We start from the raw sequence: 22586 nt of genomic DNA, 5'->3' as shown, positions 1-22586 counted from the left end.
TGAAACTATTCAGATTCATTACATTAGTGGTTACTAAACATTGCCTATTTATAGTAGCAGAACTATAGATTTCTTCATTTTTCAATTTTCTACTGTGCATATAGATAGGACTTCTAATTCATAGTACAAAAAAAATGCTGGAAACAGGAAAGAAAGCTAGACATTAGATTTTTTTAATTGCTTTTGTGGTAGTCACACAGTTCTTTTCTAATAAAAATATGTGCCATACAATGTGTTCTGTACTAGGAATACAAAGACAAACAACAAACTTCTTTATCCTCAGGGAGTTTGCACTCTGCTGGGAGACCCAGAAGAGGAACAAAATTCATATTTTATCTCAATGTTTCTTTCTTATAAACACAGGAAATTTTTGGTGAGTTTTGCTCTGTTATGATTGTCACTCAGACTTAAGTTTCTGAACATAAATACTAAAGAAATCCTCCAGCTATTATTTTCAATATCTTTAAATTATGAATCTAATCTGAGAAATTTAGTAAATGAATCATGCTCACAGATAAATATAATGTAACCTAGAAGATAATTAAGGGCACCCATAGAGGAGGTCAGAACATACTGAGAAATTCAAAGAGGGAGGGATTAATTCTATAGGCCCGGTTGTGGAACAATTCATTGCACAAGTGTTGCCTGAAATAGTTGGTAAAGGGAAAGATTTTGAAGGAGGTGAAGTCTGTAGCAGGCATAGAAATTGGTGCAAAGACAGAGAGATGAGGAATGGTAGAATAAAAACAGAAAGATTTTAGTAATCTAGTGCAAATAAGTATTTTAAATTTCATCAGCCAATTGATGATTTTTAAAAAGTCCTGATAAGCACTGATGACTTTTGTTAAAGAAATCAGTTATAAAAATAATATAGTACATAACAATTAATTAAAATAATTTTAATAGAGCAGCTAATGTGGCACTGTGGATAGAGCATTGGCCCTGAAGTCAGGAGGACCTGAGTTCAAATTTGATCTCAGATACTTAATAATTGCCTAGCTGTGCAACCCTGGGCAGGTCACTCAACCCTTTTGCCTTAATAAAAAAAAAATTTTTAAATGTAAAAATCATTTCAATAGAGTCAATAGATTAATATCCAAAATAAGGAACTAATAACATAAATTGCTCAAGAAATATAATAATTTGGGGCAGCTAGGTGGCACAGTGGTTAGAGCACCAGTCTTGGAGTCAGGAGGACCTGAGTTCAAATCCAGCCTCAGACACTTAATAATTGCATAGCTGTGTGACCTTGGGCAAGTCACTAAACCCTATTGCCTAAAATAAAAAGAAATAAGAAATAATTCAACAAATATGTGTTGAACAACTGTGATGTGCTATAAATGAAGGTTATTTCTACCATAACTAAGTAATTAACAAACATTTATTAAGCATCTACTATGTACCAGGCACAGTGGATACAGCACTGGCTCTTGAGTCAAGAGGACCTGAATTCACACATGCCTCACACACTTATTAGCTGTGTAACTTTGGACAAGTCACTCAACTTTCTGCATCAGGTTGAACAATGAGCTGGAGAAGGAGAATGGCAAACCTCTTCCATGAAGTGTTAGACTTCAATGACTAACTAACAATACTATGCAGCAAGCATTGTGCCAAGCATTGGTGGTGTAAATACAAAAAATGAAATCTCATCTATTCTCAAGGAGCTTTAGATCCATTGGAAGAGACCATCTATACCCATGTAATTATTTTAATATATAAGGACAATAATGGTAGTTAGTTAATAATATACCACAGAAAATAATATTTCACTTTTAATTCTAATAGAAAGTATATAAAAGAAATAAATAATGATAGAAAACCTAGATTTATACTTATCTAATAAAGTCAGTTTCTTGGGATCATGGTCAAGTTTAGACATAATTACTATTTAGACACATTTGTCTTGGCTTCCTCACCTTCCCTCATGAGACAGCCTTTTCTTTTCCTTGGTTATGTGCTTTCTTACAGGCAGAATATCTTTGAGATGTGTCCTAAGCAAAACATACTCTAAACTCTGAAGAATGAATAGTCAATTTAGTCTTAGCACTTGAGATCAACTCTACTGTCAATTATTTATCTCTGTGCCTTTTCCCCTCTGGTCTTCATGTATTCATGCAGTCGCTGGATCAGGGAATGCTGAAATTGTTTTATCCCAACTAGCAATTATCCATCTCCAGCCTTATCTCCAAACTCCTGGTATCTTGCAAGCAGTGCTCCTATAGAAAAGGAAAACTTGATTTAAAAATTCCAAAGGATTATTCAGCTCTGCCTCTATGATTACCACCACCATCATCATAATGATTATTATCATTTTAAGACTGTTTGGAAGCATAATGACCACTCACATGATGAAGCCCAACATTAATTCACATAGAAGAATAGAATATCTGGCCTGCTTTATTTTTCTAGCCTGGGCAGATTTCCCCCCTCCATAGGAAACCTGATGGTCATCTGCTTACAAGGGATTGCCATATTGATGCCAGATTTAGTGTGGACATCTGCTTGGTTTTTGCCTTCCATCAGATCAGAAGTCCTAAACTTAAGTGATCTACCAGTAAAAGTCCTCAGATTTCCCAGCAATCAACATGTCCAGTCTACAGCAATGGGTTTATAAACTAAAACTCTTTCACTTTTTACTTTAAATTGGTTTGGAGAACTTAGAGAATCTTCTTGTTGGAAAACATATTTTAAAAGGATTCAAAGCCTTGAAGTAAAGGAATAACCGCCTATGCTAGAATTACCAAAATTAGTGGGAAAGGGATATCTGTTTATGCATGCATTTGTGTGTGTCAGTGTGTGTGTGAGAGACTTTTAAAGATGGAGAACAGAAGTGTCTCCTGATAACCTAGGTTCCATTCTTAGTTCTAATAGTACAAATGGGACAAGTTATTTAATCTCTATGGTTCTAAATTGTTTGCTTATGGCTCAAGGCTTTTCAAAAGCTATGAGATCATAGTTTCCAATCCTGTAAGCCTAAACACAAGAGTCAATTTTTGTTCTTTCACTTCTTTGCAACCATCTGAATTTAGTCCAGGAATACATTGGCTTTGCTCTCCAAATAGAGTAATCCAGGTATCATACAGACTGTTAAAATGTTCTTTTCTCTCTAAAAGGAGCTAAATGTATCAGAAAAATCTCTGAATTCTTGAATAGAATTTCATGATTTCAGAATCTGGAATTACTTATGGAGCAATTCATAAAGCTGTATTTCCTAGGAATTCTTCAATCTTGGGTAGAACACTATATTTCAGCATCACACTAATGATCTTGTCCTTAATATTCAAGCAAGTAAAATATTTGTCTTCTACTGGGCATATTTTTTCTTTTTTTTTTCTTCTTGGTAAATTAACTTTATTGTTTCTTGAGAATAGGTGGATGAAAGTAAATTACTTCCCCTCTCCTAACAGTACTTTGTAAGGTCAAAGGAAAAGTCACAGAAAAAAAGTCCTCAGAGCATATAACAGCTGTTTTTTTCATTGGGAGGGAAAGCTGATCCTCAATCTGCCTATCATTTGTAGTTTTTTTATTAAGTACTTCCACACTATGACTCCACATCTTGTAACAGCAATAGATTTGACTCAGAATTTTCTATTAGACAAAAGATTAACAGAATATCAGATGTTGTAATTACATCAAATTCATTTGGGGGAGGGGGAGGTCAAATCTCATTGTTATCATAAGAGTGTCTATCTCCCCTTCCACACAAAATGAGATTAGACTTGATGACCTCTACAATTCATCCCAATTCCAAAACATGATTTATATCTATGACATACATATCACTTGACTTTTATTGGCTATTGCTGGTCCAGTTTCAATAAAATTTCTGAGCCTTGCTGAGAAGTGAGGAAACTGCTTCAAGGAGCATGGTGAGCAGACACAGAAAATTAACCTTGAACTGAAGTGTCTAGACAGGAAGCCAGAGAAAGAACAAATTAAGTAAATAAAGAGGCTCTGACACTAGCTAGAGAGACATCTAAGAAACAAAGAACTGAATCAAGACCACTATGTTACTGGAGATATCTATGATTTTCTCAGCAGATCTCAAATTGTTTGTAACCTAGTAAATACAGTTATCCCTTCCACATCACAACTTTCTCCATTGCTGTTTTGATATACTGAAGGTTGGCATTAGAATTTAAATGGAAATTTTGGGGGAGTTTTGCAGAAGTTGCATACAACTTTCAAAGATTTGCAAATGACCCAGAAAAAGTTTAGAAATTCAGAAATGCATAAAACAGACATATTGTACTATGTATTATCAACATATTTTATCTTTTAATAGCATACTAATTCAGATTTCTCCAGTGATATGGAAGAAGGGTCAAAAATTTTTATGGGAGTGGGGGGGGTTACCCCAATCTCTGCCATGTGCTAAGGAAAACTCTAAACCTTAAGGATTTTCCTCAGAAGATGGAAGTTAAATGATTTTCCCATGTTCACAAAACTAGATAGGATTTTAAGAAGTCATCCATATATTGTTGCATGTTGCATTTTATTCAAAGATTTATTTTTTATTCAAAATAGCACAAATAAGGATTTCTATTCACTGTTTGAAAATGTTATTTATTTATCTTATAAAGACACAGACATCCTAAAGGGTTTGTCAGTGGAATGGTTAAAATTTCTCAAGTTCTCTACCTGTTACACCTTCTCTTCTACATCTGGATAAACAAATTAAGGAAAGCAATCTGCCAAAATTTTCATTAAAAACCCTGCAGGCAATATTCTTGTCATGATGAGAGGTGTTAAATTCAAATAAATAGCATGAAAAGGAATATTTCCGGAATCCACTCCCTGCTTTGTTATCATCTTAATGACACTTCCATGTCATTAAATTGTGAAAAAAAGAAATGCACCTTAAGCTTTGCAACTTTTTTTTTCTATCTGCAATATTCCTAAAATCTCTTTCAAACATTAATTCTGACTGTGCTATTGAGTGAATCACTATATAATTAATCTGGCCTTGGAAAACAGTTCAGTTCATTCATATGTTAGTTCTCCTTCCTTCCAAAGTCCCTTTAGTATTTGCTTGAGGAGAGAATAACAGAACCCATTACCAGATTTAGAGATGGTTAGGCACAGTGCTTCCTGAATTCAAACCTGGTCTCACACACTTACTGACTTTGTCATTCTGGAAAAATCATTTAACCTCTTCATCTGCAAAATGAGAGAGAAAAAGAAATGGAAAACCACTCTAGTATCTTTTCCAAGAAAACTTCCAATGGGATCACAAAGAGTCAGAGATGACTGAAAAAAAACTGAACAACAACAAAAATTCCAAGATTTAGAAGCAAAAAAGTATGTTGTCCTGTTGGGGTAAGTGCTCACATCAGAACTGTTCATTGACTCAGCATCTGCAATAGTTGGTAAATTCATTAAGAATCCATCATAATAATAGATTACCAGAAAGTAAGATCTCAGTCCAGTGACTTTATATATTGTCAGAACATGTTTTATTGCTGGCATTTTGTCTTGGTATAAAGTACTAGGGTACTTACCTTATGCTCCAAGGCTTAGAACTAAAATTTAATTAATTTAAGACACAAACTTGTTGCAGAAACTCCTTTAAATTCTGTTTTTGGCAAGCATCCCAGCCCTGGATGTCATTGGGATTAACTTTTCTCCTAGATATATCTCCACCTCTGGAATGGCTGGTAACGTTTTCTCTGGTGGCATGGTTAAAATAAAAGGATTTCTTTCGGTCTCTATTCAGGAGAGTTGTAGCACTGTGACCTTTTAGCAAATTACTTTACTTCTTCATAACTTGGTTTCTTCAACAATAAAATGGGATAATGTTTGTTTCTCCCTTATGTTAGAAGGATACTGTGAAGATATATGAAAGAGGCTTTGTAAAGTGTTTTAAATTCATAGAAAGAAAAGTACTATATAGATTTAAGATCTTTTTATTTTTATATAGAGAAATCCTCAGTCATAGATTATATTGGTAAAACACCTTACAGTAAAATAGCCTTCTATTTCTAGATTACTATATATGTTCTCTTTCTCCCCCACATAAAGATTTTTCATGCCCACAAACTTGGCACATAGATCATCACTTTTATGGTTGGATGCATAATTTATAATTAACTAACTATAGTTTTTGTTTACAGTTTTTTTTTCCAGGTGAGAGCAGGAAGGAATAATTGGAGTTGAGAATACTTTGAGAAACACACATGAAAGAATAATTCCTTTGTTCTACACATTTCAATATAATTTTTTTTGTTTTCTATCAATAGCTAACTTTCTAAGTTATGGTTTAATATATAGGCTAACTTGCCTCAATACTCCTCAAACTTGCATAGATGCTGGTTCAAAGTCCATTATCTTGGAAAAGTCTTGGATAATGACAACAAGATTTTGGTTATACAGTTGCATCTCCACTATTGACTCACTTTCTCCAAGACTTTCATCTAGAAACTTATGATGATATAATAATGTCGATATTTCTCATAAGACAATGACTATTCAAAACCAGCTAGACAAAAAAGGAACCTAAGAGTTTTTCTAGACCCACTACAAATTTATATAATATAATCTCAACTGGGCCCTCACTGCAGCAAGACAATTTTTCCATACTTCATATTAGATTTACAACCAGCTCAGTACAAAAGTTTATACAACTAACTCAAAACTTTCACAATACCCCCTCTTAATGCACCCCAAACTTTCAGCTGAGAACCTTGGTTTATATTTCACTGAAAAAAAAAACCATTTTATTCAGTGAAAGGTCCCTCTTTCACCTTCATCATTTCATATCATTCAGATGCCTTCTGCTACTATATCCTTCTTTATTATTTTTTTCACATGAAAAGCTGGTCCTTCCCCTTGCTAAAGCAAGTTGTGAACAAGTTATCCTACTTCATTCTATATTCTCCAATAGATTGTCCCCTTTGTTATCATTTTCTTATCTTTGATCATTCCTATCTACTGTTTCCATACTGCCTCTAAAGATATGCTCATATCTCCTTTAGCCTCAAAAATGCTTAGTCTATTCATCCATCACTCCTTGCAATTATCCTATATCTCTCCTCTCTTTTGTTGCTAAACTCCTTAAGGAGGTCATCTAGAATAGGTGCTTCCACTTCTCTTATTCTTCTTTCGGCTTTCAGCATTTTTGGCTTCTGTCCTCATCATTCAATTAAAACTATTCTTTCCAAAATTATCAATAAGTCTGAAAATTCAAAATTGGCCTATGCTACATCTTCATTCTTCTTGACCTCTCCAACCTTTGGCAAGTTTAACAGTCTTGTTCTCTTTGATACTCTCTTCTCTCTATTGCATGACATCGTTGCTGGTCCTTGTTTTACCTATCTGACCATTAACCTTCTTTTTCTGTATCTTTACTCTGGTCATAACTGCTAATTTTCTGTTTCCCATAGAATCTGACCTTGGTCTTCTCATCTTCTTCCATACTATTTCACCTGGTGATTTAATTAGTTCCCATGTATTTAATTTTCTTTTCTGGAGATTATGCTCAGATGCATTTCTTCAGTCCCAACCTACTTCTTGACTTCCAGTCTCACATTTCAAACTACCTACTGAACATTTCAAACTGAATGTCATATGGATCTTTTAAAATTAACATGATCAAAATTGAACTCATTAACATTACCTCCCAATTCTGTTGGAGTTACTACCTTGAAACCAATACTTATCTATCTCATTCTTTCATATATTCAATCATTGGTCTGGTATTGTCATTTCTATCTTCATAACATTTCTAACATATGATCCCTCCTGCCACCTTCCTGGTATATACCTTCAATATTGAACCTATGTATCTAATAGCCTGCTCATCAGTCTCTGTATCTCAACTCTTCCAATAGCAGTCTTCTAAATAGATGTAAAATCAGTTTTCCTATACCATCAGTCTATGGCATCTTTCTACAGTGGCTTCCTATCATCCCCAGGATCAAATATAAAATCTTCTCTTGGACTATTAAAGCTCATCATAGTCTGAAGTTTTCTCATTTTTTTTAATCTTCCTAAACTTTATTCATTTTCTTGTAGACTTCAATACAGTAACAGTGGTCTTCTTACACAAATCACTCTATCCTTAACTCCAAGTATTTTCCTGGCTCTCTCTTCCTCCTCTCTGCTTCCAGATGTTCCTGACTTCCTTCAAGTTATCAACTAAAGAACAAACTTATACAAAAAGTCTTTTCCCATGCTCCTTCATTACAAATGCCTTCTCTCAGAGGTTATCTCCCAAGACAGAATACATATATTTAGCTTATACATAGTTGCATATTGTCTTCCCATATTAAACTTTGAGCTCCTTGAAAGCAAGGATTGCTTAAATTTTATATTTTTGTTTTGTGTTTTCTTTCTTGTTGTTCCAGTGGTGTGATAGGCACACAGTAAGTCCTTAATAAATTGCTGATTGATGTAATTTGAAGTCAGAAAGAATAAATTTAATACATTGCCCATAGAACAGTCCTTCAAATATCTGAACATAGCAGTCATCTTGCATTCCCATCCTACCCCATCTATTCTTCTCTAAGCTAAACATTCCCATTTCTTTCCACTGTACCTCATGTGACAAGAATTCAAGTCTCTTTTTCATCCTATCTCTAGGTATTCTCTAGCTACCCTAGTAATCATGCTGAATAGAAAATTTATATCAGGTCTGAAAGAAGACAGTGGGACTATCATTCCCTTGTTTCTGGAAGATCACATTAGCTTTTTGGGGTTGCCACATCACACTTCTCATATTGATTTTGTAGTCCTCAAAAACTCAGATTTTTTTTCCAGAACTTCTGTCTAAGTGCAAAATGTTAGGCTTGGACTGGAATGATCTTTAAGGTTCTTTCTGGTCTTGAATCCTGTAATCCTGGAGGAGGAAAATGCACAGGCAGGCAAAAAGATAGAAAGCTTAAAGTGTGTCCAGGGAGACAATGAGTAGATTAGATTAAATCTGAGTGGAAAATTTGTACAGGGAATTAATTAATAAGAGATAGAGATAGAATAATCATAAGACATGATATATCTTATTATAATTACAATAATAAAAATTATAATAAGAGATAAGGATAGAGAAAAGGACATGCATTATAGAGGAACTAACATAATAGAATATTTTGCCTGAATTTTATTTTATAAGCACTGGGGAGCTACTGGAGACTTTAACATGATCAAAGCACATTTCACATAAGAAGTCTTAATGAATGTTTGCCCAATGATTGAATGGTATATTTTAGGATGTTCATCTTGGCTCACACATGGAGGATAGATTATAGTTAGGAGAGCAGTTAGGAGACTATTGCAAGCAATTCCTATGTTAATGAATACCTGCATGTTATTCCTACTTGGATGACATAAAAGACATTTACCTTTAAATAAAGTGCAATTACAAAATACTTATTTAAGAGATGTGTCTTAGTGAAGCCATATGCTTTAGTGTCATCATTCTATCATAATTCAATACATTCACTATTGAATAAATTACCAGTTAGGAAAGTGACCTTTAATTCATTTAAAAGGCAGTTCATCCTTAACAGCTCCTGCTGTGAATGGTATAATATTCCAAGAGATCTAAGGGAGGAGGAATCCACCAGGACCTTCAGTGGACTCAGAGATTTCTTTACTTTTTCTATGGACCTTTAACAGAATCAGTATCATACTGTTTGCTCATTCCACCCCCCAACCCCCCATTTCCCTCCTCAGTTTGATGTATAAGCCTCAACAGATGAAGCAAATTATTTTTTTTCTAATTTTGGAATACCTTTTTTCCCCCCCAAAAAAAAATTAGGGGGAGGAAAGGTTGAGGTTGAGGGACTGTATTCACTCCATATTTTTATTTTTAATCCCAGCTTGGAAAATATTTTTCATCAGTTTTAGCTGGCAAAATCTTTACACACATACCCACACCCACACCCACACCTACACAGACATACACAGACATACTGGCCTCTAGATCTATGATTTCTAAAGGGAAAATAATTAAAAAGGAGGATAAAAACCTGAACATCTCATGCTCTTCTAATGACTCAGCTTTGGGGGGCAACGACCGCTGACCCCTAAGAAAGAACAGTTCAAGCACTATTTGCTGCAAAGCAGATCCCTAAGGTCTAACCTTGCTAAGAAATTTCTTCCTCCTTTTAGTCATAACCCTAAAATCCCTCCCCGTTCTAACCCTCTTTCCCTCCCATAACATCAGTTTTTCCTGTTTTCTCTCCTTTCCTATTTTATAACTGCCCAGAACGCCTCCCCTCCCCCCAGCCCAGAGACAGCCTCCCCTTTTTTACACCCCCCCCCCTTTCCTTTATAAATGACGCTCTTTCTCCATAAAATAAGAACAAAATTCGGTGAGGACGAACTTAGGAATGCAGGGGATTTTCGGTGCTGTAACCCCTGGTCCGCTTCTCCCGACCGCCTCTCCGGAGGATGACACTCCCCAAATATTCTCTCCCAACCAAACTTCCCTCCTCCTTTTCCACTCCGCCCAGAAGAAGCGCTGCTGCGGTGGCAGCCTGCGATTCCCCGCGGGAAAGCGTCCTGTGAGGGGAGCAGCAGCTGGGCGACAGCTGGAGCCGAGAGAAGCCTCGGAGCTTTAGGATCCCGGGGAGCAGCCTGGCCGGCCCCGCCCCTCGGTCCGCCTTGGCAGCGCCGGTGCTTTCTCTTCAGTCGCCCTCGCCCCTTTTCCCAGTCCCTCTAGCCTTCCCTCCCAGCCTTTCTTTCCTTCCCTCTGCTCTGAGCTCGGCCGAGTGAGCCACAGGCTGAGCCGGAGAGACGGTGGCGGCCAAAGCGAGCGGCGTGGAGGGCAGCGCTTGCCTTCGGGGAAAACCTCGTTCCCTGGGCTGGAAACCGCGATCTGGAGCCAAGAGTCAGGAGGAGCTGCCAAGCGACGGCGGCGGCGGCGGCGGCCAGGGGGCATCTCCCAGGACCTGCCTTCTCCAAATACCGGAGCGGAACGCAAGGGATTTGTTGGATTTCTCCAGAGTGCGACGGCTGTCTTCTGAGGGTCTCTATTTGGAGTTGTCCTGGCTTCTTGCCGTCTTTCCCACCCTCTCTCTGGAAGCAGTTTTAGCATCCGTATGGGCTAAGGGGGAAGGGATAGCATGACGTATGGGACAGAAAAGAAGCCCAGCCGGTTGGAAAAAAGCCTAGTGGGGCGTCCTGGTCCCAGTCTCCCGAACCCTCTTCGCATCTGTGGCGCCGAAGGCTGGACTGGTCACTCCAGCCCCCTGGGGAAAGTCTGGGAAAATTGATGATGCCCTTCAGTTCCTCTGGAATGAGTTTGCTTTGACTTCCCTTCCCCCAACCCCCAGGAACTCCGTGCAGCCTGGGACACTCCCATCCTGACCTGCCAAAGGTAAGATGACTTGGAGGAAGAATCACCCCTCCCTATCTCCACTCCCATCCCCGGAAAAGATAACAAAAGAACCTTATTTTTCCCGGGAAGAATTTTTAAATGCAAGAGACAGGGATGGTTCGGGAAACTCCTCCTGTAAATGACTTTTGCAATGTAGAGACTTGTTTGCGACTGAAACTTGGTTAAGTTCTCCAGCCCTAAAGAAAGGCAAAAAAACAGATGATTCTTTTTCACACTGGTTTGTAGTACCCTCTCGCGGTCGTACAGAAGTATACATGGTATGCCTACAGGTGAGGGGACTGGAATGTTCCTCTGTCTCGGCTTGCTGTATTGTTTCTTTTGAGAGAAAAAAAAATAATTGTATGGTAGTGCTATTCAAGTAAACAGGGCAGCTTTGGAATTGTTTGGGGCCAAAAAAAGAGGCCAATATTTAGTGGCCTGATAAAACTTTTATTTTACTTTCTACTTAATTTGATACACATTTTAGCAAGTATCTAGTACTTGAGAACCTAATCCATTTGAGCATTGTGTTGGGAGTTTTGTACCCCTGAGAGTTTAAAGAAGAACAAATGACAAAGGAAATTGACAAATTCAATTACAATATTAATCTAGATCAGATTTGATATCAGTTAACAATTACTGCACACCTTTTGTGTATGTGTGTGTGTGTGTGTGTGTGTGGTTAGAGGGTTTTTATAGGCTGATGAATTACAATGAAAAGGGGGATAGTGTTGGAAATTACATTAGAAACGATTTAAAGCAGACATGTTAAAATTACTCTTAAATTTCTCTGAAGCTATTCCCTAAAATGAATTCACTGAAAATTGTAATTTTTTTCAAAATAAAATTAAGCATATTTTCAATGTATCTGTAGCTGCAGAAAATATTTTTGTTTTGTTTCTTCCCCCAGAAAGGATTGCCATGTACAAGGAAGAGAACAGAAAGAAAAGAAAAATAACTACCTTGTTGAAAGAGAGTTTTTCTTTCTCATTTGGCTGGTTGGCTTCATGATGGGCAGAGGAGACATACCCAGGTGACTGAAGAGAAAAAAAAATGTCAGGTTTCACAGGTTGTAATGCACTAATACCGATGACTTTATTAAAAGAAGACATGAAAAATGCATGATATTTGTCATAATATATTGATGACAACAAACCTTCAGGCAGCAGTCAACAGAGGCTTGAAAACCTGCAGTTATGCCAACTAAGAAGGACTTGTGAAAATTGTTCAGTGCTGTTTGTTTCTCCAAAAGTGAAAGAAGATAAATTTCAAAGGAGGGAAATGAGCTGTAGTTCTAACCACCAAGTTTACTGTGGAAAATTCAATATTTTACTTGAATCTGTGAAAAAGGGGGAAAAATTTCAATTAGCATGTGTGGTGGCCTCATCACTAGTGTAAAAATGACTTCATAATTGTATTTTGAAACACTTTTATTATTTTCTTCTTCAAAGAAGTGGGCTTTCAGCAAATGATAAAAACTCAATTTTTGTGGTATAGAGGAAACAATTAATTCTTTACATATGGTGTGTAACAAAATTTATTGGCTTTAAGGTTCCTTGAGTTTTAGAGGTGGTATAAGTTTGTTGGACACACAGAGGATGTAAGTTCTCATTTTTCCTGACCACTGATTTTGAATGAGTTGTACATCTGTTGAATCTCACAATAGAAGTTTTACTTTTTTTTTTATCAAGGCCTTAAATGTACATTTTTTTTAAAGTCAGCAGATGAGTAGATGTAATGAGCAATATGTTTGACATGTATGCCTAAAGGAAAGGAACTGCCTAATGGATCATGGCGCTAATGTTTACAAGACATTTCTTATTTCTGTTAGTATTAGTGATGTTTGTTCACTCCAGTTTTGAAGAATCTATAAGCAATTATTCTGAATGGGCTGATTTTGCAGATGATATTGATCAATATAAGACACAACAAGTTCAAGATTTCAACCACAACCAAAAACTGAAAAAAGGGAGTTTCCATCCAAGTTTATATTTTGATGCTAGAGACATCCAAGCACTGAGACAAAAGTCTCACACAAGCCATTTGCATCTTTTTAGAGTTATCAGAAGTGCAGTTACAGTGATGCTGTCTAACCCAACATACTACCTACCTCCACCCAAGCATGCCGATTTTGCTGCAAAGTGGAATGAAATTTATGGTAATAATCTCCCTCCCTTAGCATTTTATTGTTTGTTGTGCCCAGATGACAAAGCTGCCTTTGAATTTGTCTTAGAATATATGGATAGGATGGCTGGCTACAAGGACTGGCTAGTTGAGAACGCTCCAGGGGATGAAGTGCCGCTTGGGCACTCCTTAACAGGTTTTGCCACTGCCTTTGACTTCTTATACAATTTAATTGATAATCACAGGAGACAAAAGTACCTGGACAAGATATGGGCTGTCACTGAGGAAATGTATGAATATTCTAAGGTTCGTGCATGGGGAAAACAACTTCTCCACAACCACCAAGCCACAAATATGTTGGCATTACTCACTGGTGCCCTGGTGACTGGAGTGGATAAAGGATCTCAAACAAATATATGGAAACAGGTGGTAGTGGATGTGATGGAAAAGACCATGTTTCTGCTCAATCATATTGTGGATGGCTCTTTGGATGAAGGAGTTGCTTATGGAAGTTACACTGCCAAGTCTGTCACACAGTATGTTTTCCTGGCCCAGCGTCACTTTAATATCAATAACCTTGAGAACAATTGGTTAAAAATGCACTTTTGGTTTTATTTTGCTACACTCTTACCAGGTTTTCAAAGAACAGTGGGTATAGCAGATTCCAACTATAACTGGTTTTATGGGCCAGAGAGTCAGCTGGTGTTCTTGGATAAGTTTGTGTTAAAGAGTGGAGCTGGCAATTGGCTAGCTCAGCAGATTAGAAAGCACCGACCCAAGGATGGTCCAATGGTGCCTTCTACTGCCCAGCGGTGGAGTACTCTTCACACTGAATATATCTGGTATGATCCAGATCTCACTCCACAACCTCCTGCTGATTATGATACTGCTAAATTGCATGTGTTCCCAAACTGGGGTGTTGTCACTTATGGGGCTGGCTTGCCAAACACACAAACCAACACTTTTGTGTCTTTTAAATCTGGGAAATTGGGTGGCCGAGCAGTCTATGACATAGTTCACTTTCAGCCATATTCCTGGATTGATGGCTGGCGAAGCTTCAACCCAGGTCATGAACACCCTGACCAAAACTCTTTTACATTTGCTCCAAATGGGCAGGTGTTTGTTTCTGAAGCCCTCTATGGGCCCAAGTTAAGCCACCTCAATAATGTTCTTGTGTTTGCCCCTTCACCCTCAAGCCAGTGCAATCAGCCTTGGGAGGGCCAACTTGGGGAATGTGCCCAGTGGCTCAGGTGGGCAGGTGATGAGGTTGGTGATGCTGCTGGAGAAATTATAACAGCTTCCCAGCAAGGGGAAATGATGTTTGTGAGTGGGGAAGCTGTGACTGCTTATTCTTCTGCAATGAAACTGAAAAGTGTGTACCGTGCTTTGCTTCTCTTAAATTCTCAAACCTTACTCGTTGTGGATCACATTGAGAAGGACGAGGACTCTCCAATTAATTCCGTCAGTGCCTTTTTTCACAATCTGGATATTGATTTTAAATATGTTCCATACAAGTTTATGAACCAGTATAATGGAGCCATGATGGATGTCTGGGATGCCCATTATAAAATGTTTTGGTTTGATGATCATGGCAATAGCCCCATAGCGACAATACAGGAAGCTGAACAAGCTGCTGAGTTCAAGAAACGGTGGACTCAGTATGTGAATGTGACATTTCAGATGGAAACTACTGTAAGCAGAATTGCTTATATGTTTCATGGACCCTATGTCAATGTTTCTAACTGTAGATTTATTGATAATTCTAAATCTGGGCTTCAGATTTCACTAAATGTCAATAACAGTGACCATGTTATTTCCATTGTAACAGATTACCGAAATCTCAAGACCCGGTTCAATTACCTGGGATTTGGGGGCTTTGCTAATGTAGCAGATCGAAACCAAATTACCCATTTTGGTTTAGGTACTGAGATCAGAGAAAAACCGGTAAAGAATAATAGTGTTGCTTTCCCCTTTGGTTTTAAAATCAATATGATAGTGGGGTTGATTTTGGGTGTGGGTTTGATGATTTTGGCTTTTCAGTGGAGATTTTACCTTTCGTTTAGCAAACTAATGCGTTGGATCCTGATCATGGTTATAACATTGTGGTTCATCGAATTGTTGGATGTGTGGAGTACTTGTACACAGCCTATCTGTGCCAAATGGAGCAGTGACATGATGAGCACAGAGACCAAGACAAGTATAAGAGCCAAGCACTCTGAAGGACACCCCGTTGCTCTGCCAGATGTTGTCATTACCTCACTCCCCAGTTCAGGAGCTGAAATCCTAAAACAGCTCTTTTTCAACAGCACTGACTTTCTGTACATTAGAGTTCCTACAACATACCTTGATATCCCTGAAACTGAATTTGAAATAGACTCCTTTGTAGATGCCTGTGAATGGAGGGTGTCAGATATCCAAGGTGGTCGTTTCCGTTTGCTCAGAGGCTGGCTGCAATCTTTAGTCCAGGACACAAAACTTCATTTGCAAAACATTCATCTTCATGAACCCAGTAGGAGTAAACTCACTCAATATTCCACAGCTAACAAAGATAAAAAGAGAAAATTAAAAAAGAGAGAGTCTTTGCTGGAACAAAGAAGTAGAATCAAAGGCACTTTAGACAGAGATGCTGAATACATTAGAGATCTGAGGAGACACCTTGTCTTTTACCCAAGTGCACGTCCTGTACTCAGTTTAAGCAGTGGAAGCTGGACATTAAAGCTTCAATTCTTTCAAGAAGTTATAGGGCCTTCCATGAGGGCACTGTATATTGTGAGAGACCCTCGGGCATGGATCCATTCAATGCTGTACAATAGCAAACCAAGCCTTTATTCCTTAAAGAATGTACCTGAACACTTAGCTATGCTATTTAAGGTACAAAGACATAAAGATAAATGCAACTTGAATTCAGGCTATGCTTTTGAATATGAGTCATTGAGGAAAGAGTTATCAGATCCCAGATCAAGTCCAGTGTCCTTACTGGCTCATCTATGGCTAGCAAACACAGCAGCAGCACTGAGAATAAATAAGAATTTGCTGACGACAAACTATCAGCTGGTCAGGTTTGAAGATATTGTGAATTTTCCACAGAAGACAACTGAAAGGATTTTTGGCTTTCTTGGTGTTCCTTTATCTCCTGCTAGTTTAAACCAAATATTGTTTGCTACTTCCACAAATCTTTTCTATCTTCCTTATGAAGGGGAAATATCACCAATTAATATTAATGTTTGGAAACAAAACATGCCTACTGGAGAAATTAAGCTGATTGAGGACATCTGCTGGACAGTAATGGATCTTCTAGGATATCCAAAGTTTACGGACTGAATGCTGCAGGTCGGCAGTCATTTGCACTAATGATTTCCAACCCAATTTGTGGATAAGAATTGGAAGAATTTGTTTATTCTTGTAAAATGTGTGTGTATGTATGTGTGTATGTGTGTGTGTAGTCTTTTACTTGCACAAAGAGATTATTTTAAAAACAAATACCATATTTGGCCTCACAGGATTTATTTTTACTTTAAAACAACTTTTGCTGCCTTTCTGTCAGGAACTTGACCAGCTAAATGTTTCTTTAAAAAAAAAATGATGTGTTTTGTTTTGAAGGGGTGATTGGGTTAGGGGTAGGGCAATGCTAGGGCAGAGGAAAATGGGAGGATTCAAAAGAATTTCTTCAGTTCTAATAGAGTCCCCTCTAAGCCTGGGCCTCAGAAACTCCTAGAATCCTTGTTATTGCTGCTTTACCCAAACTTTACTTACTTTCAAGATGGGCTAGGAAAAAAATATATTCTCACCTTCTTTCAAAAGGCCCCCAATGTGTTTATAATACACAATAGAGCTTACTTTTCTCTTACTCCCTCTTAAGATTTAATGAGTAGGGAGGTAGTGAAAGCTAATATTAGATTTGATTAGATGTTATTCCCAAGTAGTATAAAGGTACAAAATAACATGTTTTGGAAAGATGTGAAAGTAGTCACCAGAAATGTTCCCTTAGACTTCTTTATTCCTAAATTAATAAGGAATCATTAACATTTGAACAATATATATGATGACTGACCTTCTGATTGTTACTTTTTAAAATAGCTATTGAATCAAAATACCCTTGTAATTTTCTTTGCCTCCTGAAAGTCATAAACATTCCTTGTTATATCCTTCCATCCTTCTCTGATTCCATGGATCCAGATAATTAACACTAATTTGAAATACTATCATTTTGTCTTTCAATGGCCATTTTTGCATGAGTCTAATTTAGATTTAGAATCAAATTTTGTGGGTTGATAGAACATGAGTAATTTGATTCATAATAATTGTTTTTTCCCTTTGATACACAGTGATATTTTGCCAGTGTGTCTTTCTAAGAGAAAGATCATTTCAAAACTGCCTAACTTATCTTACTCAGAATTTTTTGAACATGTGTACATAACGTAAATGTCTCCAGATGTGCAAATGAAATTGGAGATGATGTCAGGAACATCTGTTTCTTTTGCCATGTGCATTTTATTACAAATGTACTTGTCATGAAATATGGTTCATTTTATTTTTGTAGGATTTGAAGTCAGGATATTGTACCATTATAATATGCTGGTGGAGTAATTACAGTGTACTGGATGAAACCATTAGGCAATGTCAAGACTTTGATGAGAATCTCTGTACAGATTGTAGTCCCTTTCCTGATGTTTAAATCTGTGGTTTCTCCCAAACCTTGCAACACTTCTGACCTAGATAAAAGTGGTTTTTCTTAGTCATTTGTTATTATGTCAAAATGTGCCTCCAGAGTGATAAAACTGTTGATATGTTGCATTCCAGATCAACTTAACTTGAGTGAAGTTTTTCTTTGATTAGAGAAAAAGTGAACAGGAGATGATTCTCTACTTTTCTAAAAATTTGCCCAAGAAAATGTCAAACTAAGTAAAAATTATTTTTTAACCAGGTTAAACAGTCATTGAATTGATCTTGAAAAAATTTACTCCAAAGTAAGATTTTTATCTAACTCTGTATTATGATTAGGCATATGTAAAATTGTTACGTTGTTGCCAGAAACATTTCTGCTCTTTGACAGAATTTGAAGCTTTCTTTCATTGGCCAGGATTTATAATGTTGAATCTGAAAGGGGAAAAAGAAGGCTCTCAGCTGGCATCCACTTCACATGAAGATAAGAATGACAAGTAAAAGGTGCAGAGGAAAGAGGAAACTATTTCTTACTGTTAATAGTTACATAAATGAACAAGGAATCTTAAGAATGAGACATTTTTGTCACTGTAGAAGAAAAAGAAAAAAAGTAATGATGCTGATAAATTTATAAATATATGTATGTATATATGTGTGTATGTATATATGTGTGTGTGTGTGTGTGTGTGTGTGTGTGTGTGTGTGTGTGTGAACAGATTTAGGAATCTGAAAAATATTTCCTATTTCTTCATAGAAAAGTAAGACTATGTTATGTCTTCAAAACAAGTACATTATCCTTCTCTTGCTCCTACTAAATTCTCCAACATTTATTCACATACCTAAGCATGAATTGTTGAAACACTATCTTTTTTCTTTCTGTGTTCAACTGAGATAACATACTAAAAAAATTTAGATACCTTGAAGTGCTATATAAATGCTATTATTATTATTACTTGTAAATTACAAAATAAACAAATTGTTAGTATAGTAGAAGCAGAACAGAATTTTGCAGATAAGGAAACAGAATTCCAGAGTGGTAATATGACTTGCACGACATTGCACAGCTACTGAGATTACATTAAATATTACAGAACTTGTTCGGAACCTGTGCACCCTGATTTCCACATATTATGGTGCCTCATGGAGAAGAATTCTTCCTCTGGCAGTTTTCCATCAGAGGAGAGGCTGCTGGGAAGCATTTACATAAATGTTCGGCTGAATATAAACTTTTAGATTATTAGTAAAAAATGTCATGGATGAAAATTATTACATACTTTTTAGGAGTCTTCTGCTCTGCCTTTTTTTTATTTTTAAAGATTTTTGCAAGGCAATGGGGTTAAGTGGCTTGCCCAAGACCACATAGCTAGATAATTATTAAGTGACTGAGGCCAGATTTGAACTTAGGTACTCCTGACTCCAGGGTCAGTGCTCTATCCATTGCGTCACCCAACCACTCAGTCTGCTCTGCCTTTTAAGGAATCTGCTCTTTCTTTCCACATAATTTTGATTCTGATATATTCCCCCAGGGTAGTGGGGTCACCCCCCAAAAATAATCCAAGCCAGGAAGCTGAGACTGACATCAATTTGCCATATACTTGTCACTTTAATAGTTAACTTGACTCTTCATTTGCTCTCTGTCCCTTCTTCACTTGCCAATTCAAGTGTAAGTAATAAGAATGTGCAATTATATTATAACTGGATTTTGTACTATTTATATCAGTACTTTTGGGATATGTTTCCATCAGTATGGAAATTCTCCAACCATGGACAGTAACTCATTTGACTTAGTATAAAGACCATGTGAGTTGCCAGAGCTAGTAATAATAATAATAATAATAATAATAATAATAATAATAATAATAATGATTATTATTAAATTATGATCAGTTGAAGAGCACTCATGTGATGATGAGTTGAGGGAGTAGATAGACAAAAACTATATGTCACCAGGCATACACTCAAAAGTCCTCTAAATAGTTCACAATAATCATAAAATGTCTCAATTTTAAATCACTTTAAGATTAATTAAACATTTTATATCTATTTTCCTTTCATCTCTACCATAGCCCTTGGAGGTAAGATAGAAACAGTGTTATTATCCTAGTTTCAGAGATGAAGAAATAGTGATTTGTTTTCCAGTGATTTGTTTTAGATCAAAAGGTAAGTAGCATTAGAGCTAGAATTTCCAAGGGAGGAACACCCTATGGTTTAACCTTTGAGAGTCTGAAGTCAGCTGTTTACTATAGTGTGACATTGAAATAAGTAAAAGTAGGGGGAAAATAAAAGAGATCAAGCATAAAAATTCTTGAATATTTGTTTTGTAACCATTAAAATTTTAAAGTCAGATAAATTTTGGAGGGGAAACCACAGCTCATGTATCTTGGTTCTGGTTATCTGATTTTTTAAAACAAAGTTAGTTTGAGCTACATAAAATAATTTATTTATGTAAAGAAAGTCAAGATCTGAATTTCTACAATTGATACTGAGAAAGATGAGCAATGAAAAAATATATTATGCATATAGATATATATTTATATATTCAGGACAGAGTCTATGAAATCTAATTCATAGTGAGACTTTAAGAACAAATCAAAAGGTAATTAAAAAACTAAACCTCCAAGAACTAAACCAAATACATATATATATATATATATATATATATATATATATATATATATATAAGATTCTAAAAATCTTAGACCAGTTATTGTTTCTCATAAAAGTTGATTCTTGCAGGATGATAGCTGCATTTATCTGACACTTCAAAGGGCAGTAATCATATGAGTTATCAATTCCATAAAATAATATAATTCCAGTTTTGAAGATGGGAAAATTGAGACCCTGAAAGTTTAAGTATCTTTCCTGTGGATACATATCTCACATGTATCAGGTCCAGCATTTGGATCTATATCCAATAAACTTTCCATTTCTTCATGTCTAGTTAACACCAAGTCTAGAAATAATCTCATAGGGGTGGTTAGGTGGTGTAGTGGATAAAGCACCGGCCCTGGAGTCAGTAGTACCTGGGTTCAAATCTGGTCTCAGACACTTAATAATTACCTAGCCCTGTGGCCTTGGGCAAACCACTTAACCCAGTTTGCTTTGCCAAAAAACAAACAAAAAAAAAAGAAATATTCTCATAGTTGGGAAAAGATTAATGATTTGGCTCCCTCATTCTTTTGTCCTTCTAGAATAACATAGATAATTATGTCCATTTTTAAAATGCCTTTATTCTCATTTTGTTCAACATTGTGAAGGAATGTTATCATTTTTAAATTTATAGTTGCAGATTTTAGAATCCATTGAAATAGAGTTCATTTGTTCTTTCCATTAGACCTTTGATTAAAATTTTCATGCAAGCAAAACAAATGACAAAATTGGTATAGTTCTAACTATCCCATCCTGCTAGAGGGTATTTAGCAACCTGGATATGGGAAAGTTAAGGTAAATGAAAGGTAGCATATTTCACTAGAATCTATCAAAAGATTAAAACAATTTATAATTCATACTTATTAAAGAGGGTAATTATTAAAAAATGGTAACCCCACAAATACTACTCATCCAAGTGACTGTGCATGCACACACCCCTACACACAGACACACACACACACACACACACACACACACACACACACACACACAAACAAAGGACCACTATGCCATTCAAAAGCCTTTTAATTTGTTTATGGATGGGAAGAAAATCAGTATCAAAGAGGAATATGGGAAGGAAATCCTTGTTTGGTCTTTTGGAGACCTGAACTTTAATTAGCTCCTTGAGAGTGACCAAGTAACTCAAACTTTCTCACCTGTGAAAGGTGAGCTTTGCACTAAATTACCTCTAAGATTTCTTCCAAATATAATATTCAGTGGTCTTATAAGCAAAAATTTTTCTTCCACCTGAAAACAGTGGATATTGTTTCTTGCCTCCTTATACTCTTAGAGAACTGTGAAACCTAGTCCCATGCTAGAGACTTATGTTTTCATATTTAGTTAAAATATTTTCTTCAAATGAGAAGAAAACAAGTTATGACTCAGATACTATGCAAGGTACCTTCCAAATATTGCTTCTTTTGAGCTTCACCATAACTCTATGAGGTAAGTACTACTATTATCCCCATTTTTACAATTCAGAAAACTAAGGCAAACAAAGTTAGCTGCCATCAGTACTGTTTACAGAGGATTTAAATTATGTTTTGAATATTATTCAGTTTTTGACTGTCATCTCTGACACTTCTTGTCCATGGTCAATCATAAAGTTATAGGTTTAGAACTGAAAGCCTGGTCAGGTGTGACCCTCTTATGGGCTGTATGTAACCCTCAAAGTCCATTTATACATCATTATTACATATTATTATTATTATACTCATTGGTAATGTGGGTTATATTCTTTATGCAGCCCTTGACGTTTTTGTTGGGCAATGTAGTCCAAAAGAGGTTGGACATCCAATATCTATAATATGTATATGTATATATATATATA

The 22586-nt window shown here is 36.4% G+C and overlaps 1 protein-coding gene and 1 long non-coding RNA gene across 3 annotated transcripts; one reads left to right on the top strand and one right to left on the bottom strand.

Moving 5' to 3' along the window:
• Positions 1-1715: 1715 nt before the first annotated feature.
• LOC141502608 (uncharacterized) lies at positions 1716-10557 on the bottom strand. Its single transcript, XR_012472601.1, has 3 exons — positions 10326-10557; positions 3780-3910; positions 1716-2219 (listed from the first exon to the last, which is right to left on the bottom strand). It is a non-coding gene; the product is annotated as an uncharacterized LOC141502608 (long non-coding RNA).
• DSEL (dermatan sulfate epimerase like) lies at positions 10507-19947 on the top strand. Of its 2 annotated transcripts, none has more exons than XM_074207414.1 (2): positions 10507-11320; positions 12231-19947. In XM_074207414.1, exon 2 carries the CDS (start codon positions 13112-13114, stop codon positions 16763-16765), a length of 3654 nt encoding a protein of 1217 aa, XP_074063515.1. In that variant the 5' UTR covers positions 10507-11320; positions 12231-13111; the 3' UTR covers positions 16766-19947. The 2 variants fall into 2 exon arrangements, with proteins under 2 accessions (XP_074063515.1, XP_074063517.1); XM_074207416.1 differs by having other exon boundaries at positions 10507-11610.
• Positions 19948-22586: the final 2639 nt, after the last annotated feature.

Source organism: Macrotis lagotis, chromosome X, assembly GCF_037893015.1.
Source record: "Macrotis lagotis isolate mMagLag1 chromosome X, bilby.v1.9.chrom.fasta, whole genome shotgun sequence".
NCBI classification, from domain to species: domain Eukaryota; kingdom Metazoa; phylum Chordata; class Mammalia; order Peramelemorphia; family Peramelidae; genus Macrotis; species Macrotis lagotis.
The sequence above is the reverse complement of the archived record's forward strand: the minus strand, read 5'-3'. Positions and strand labels throughout refer to the sequence as shown.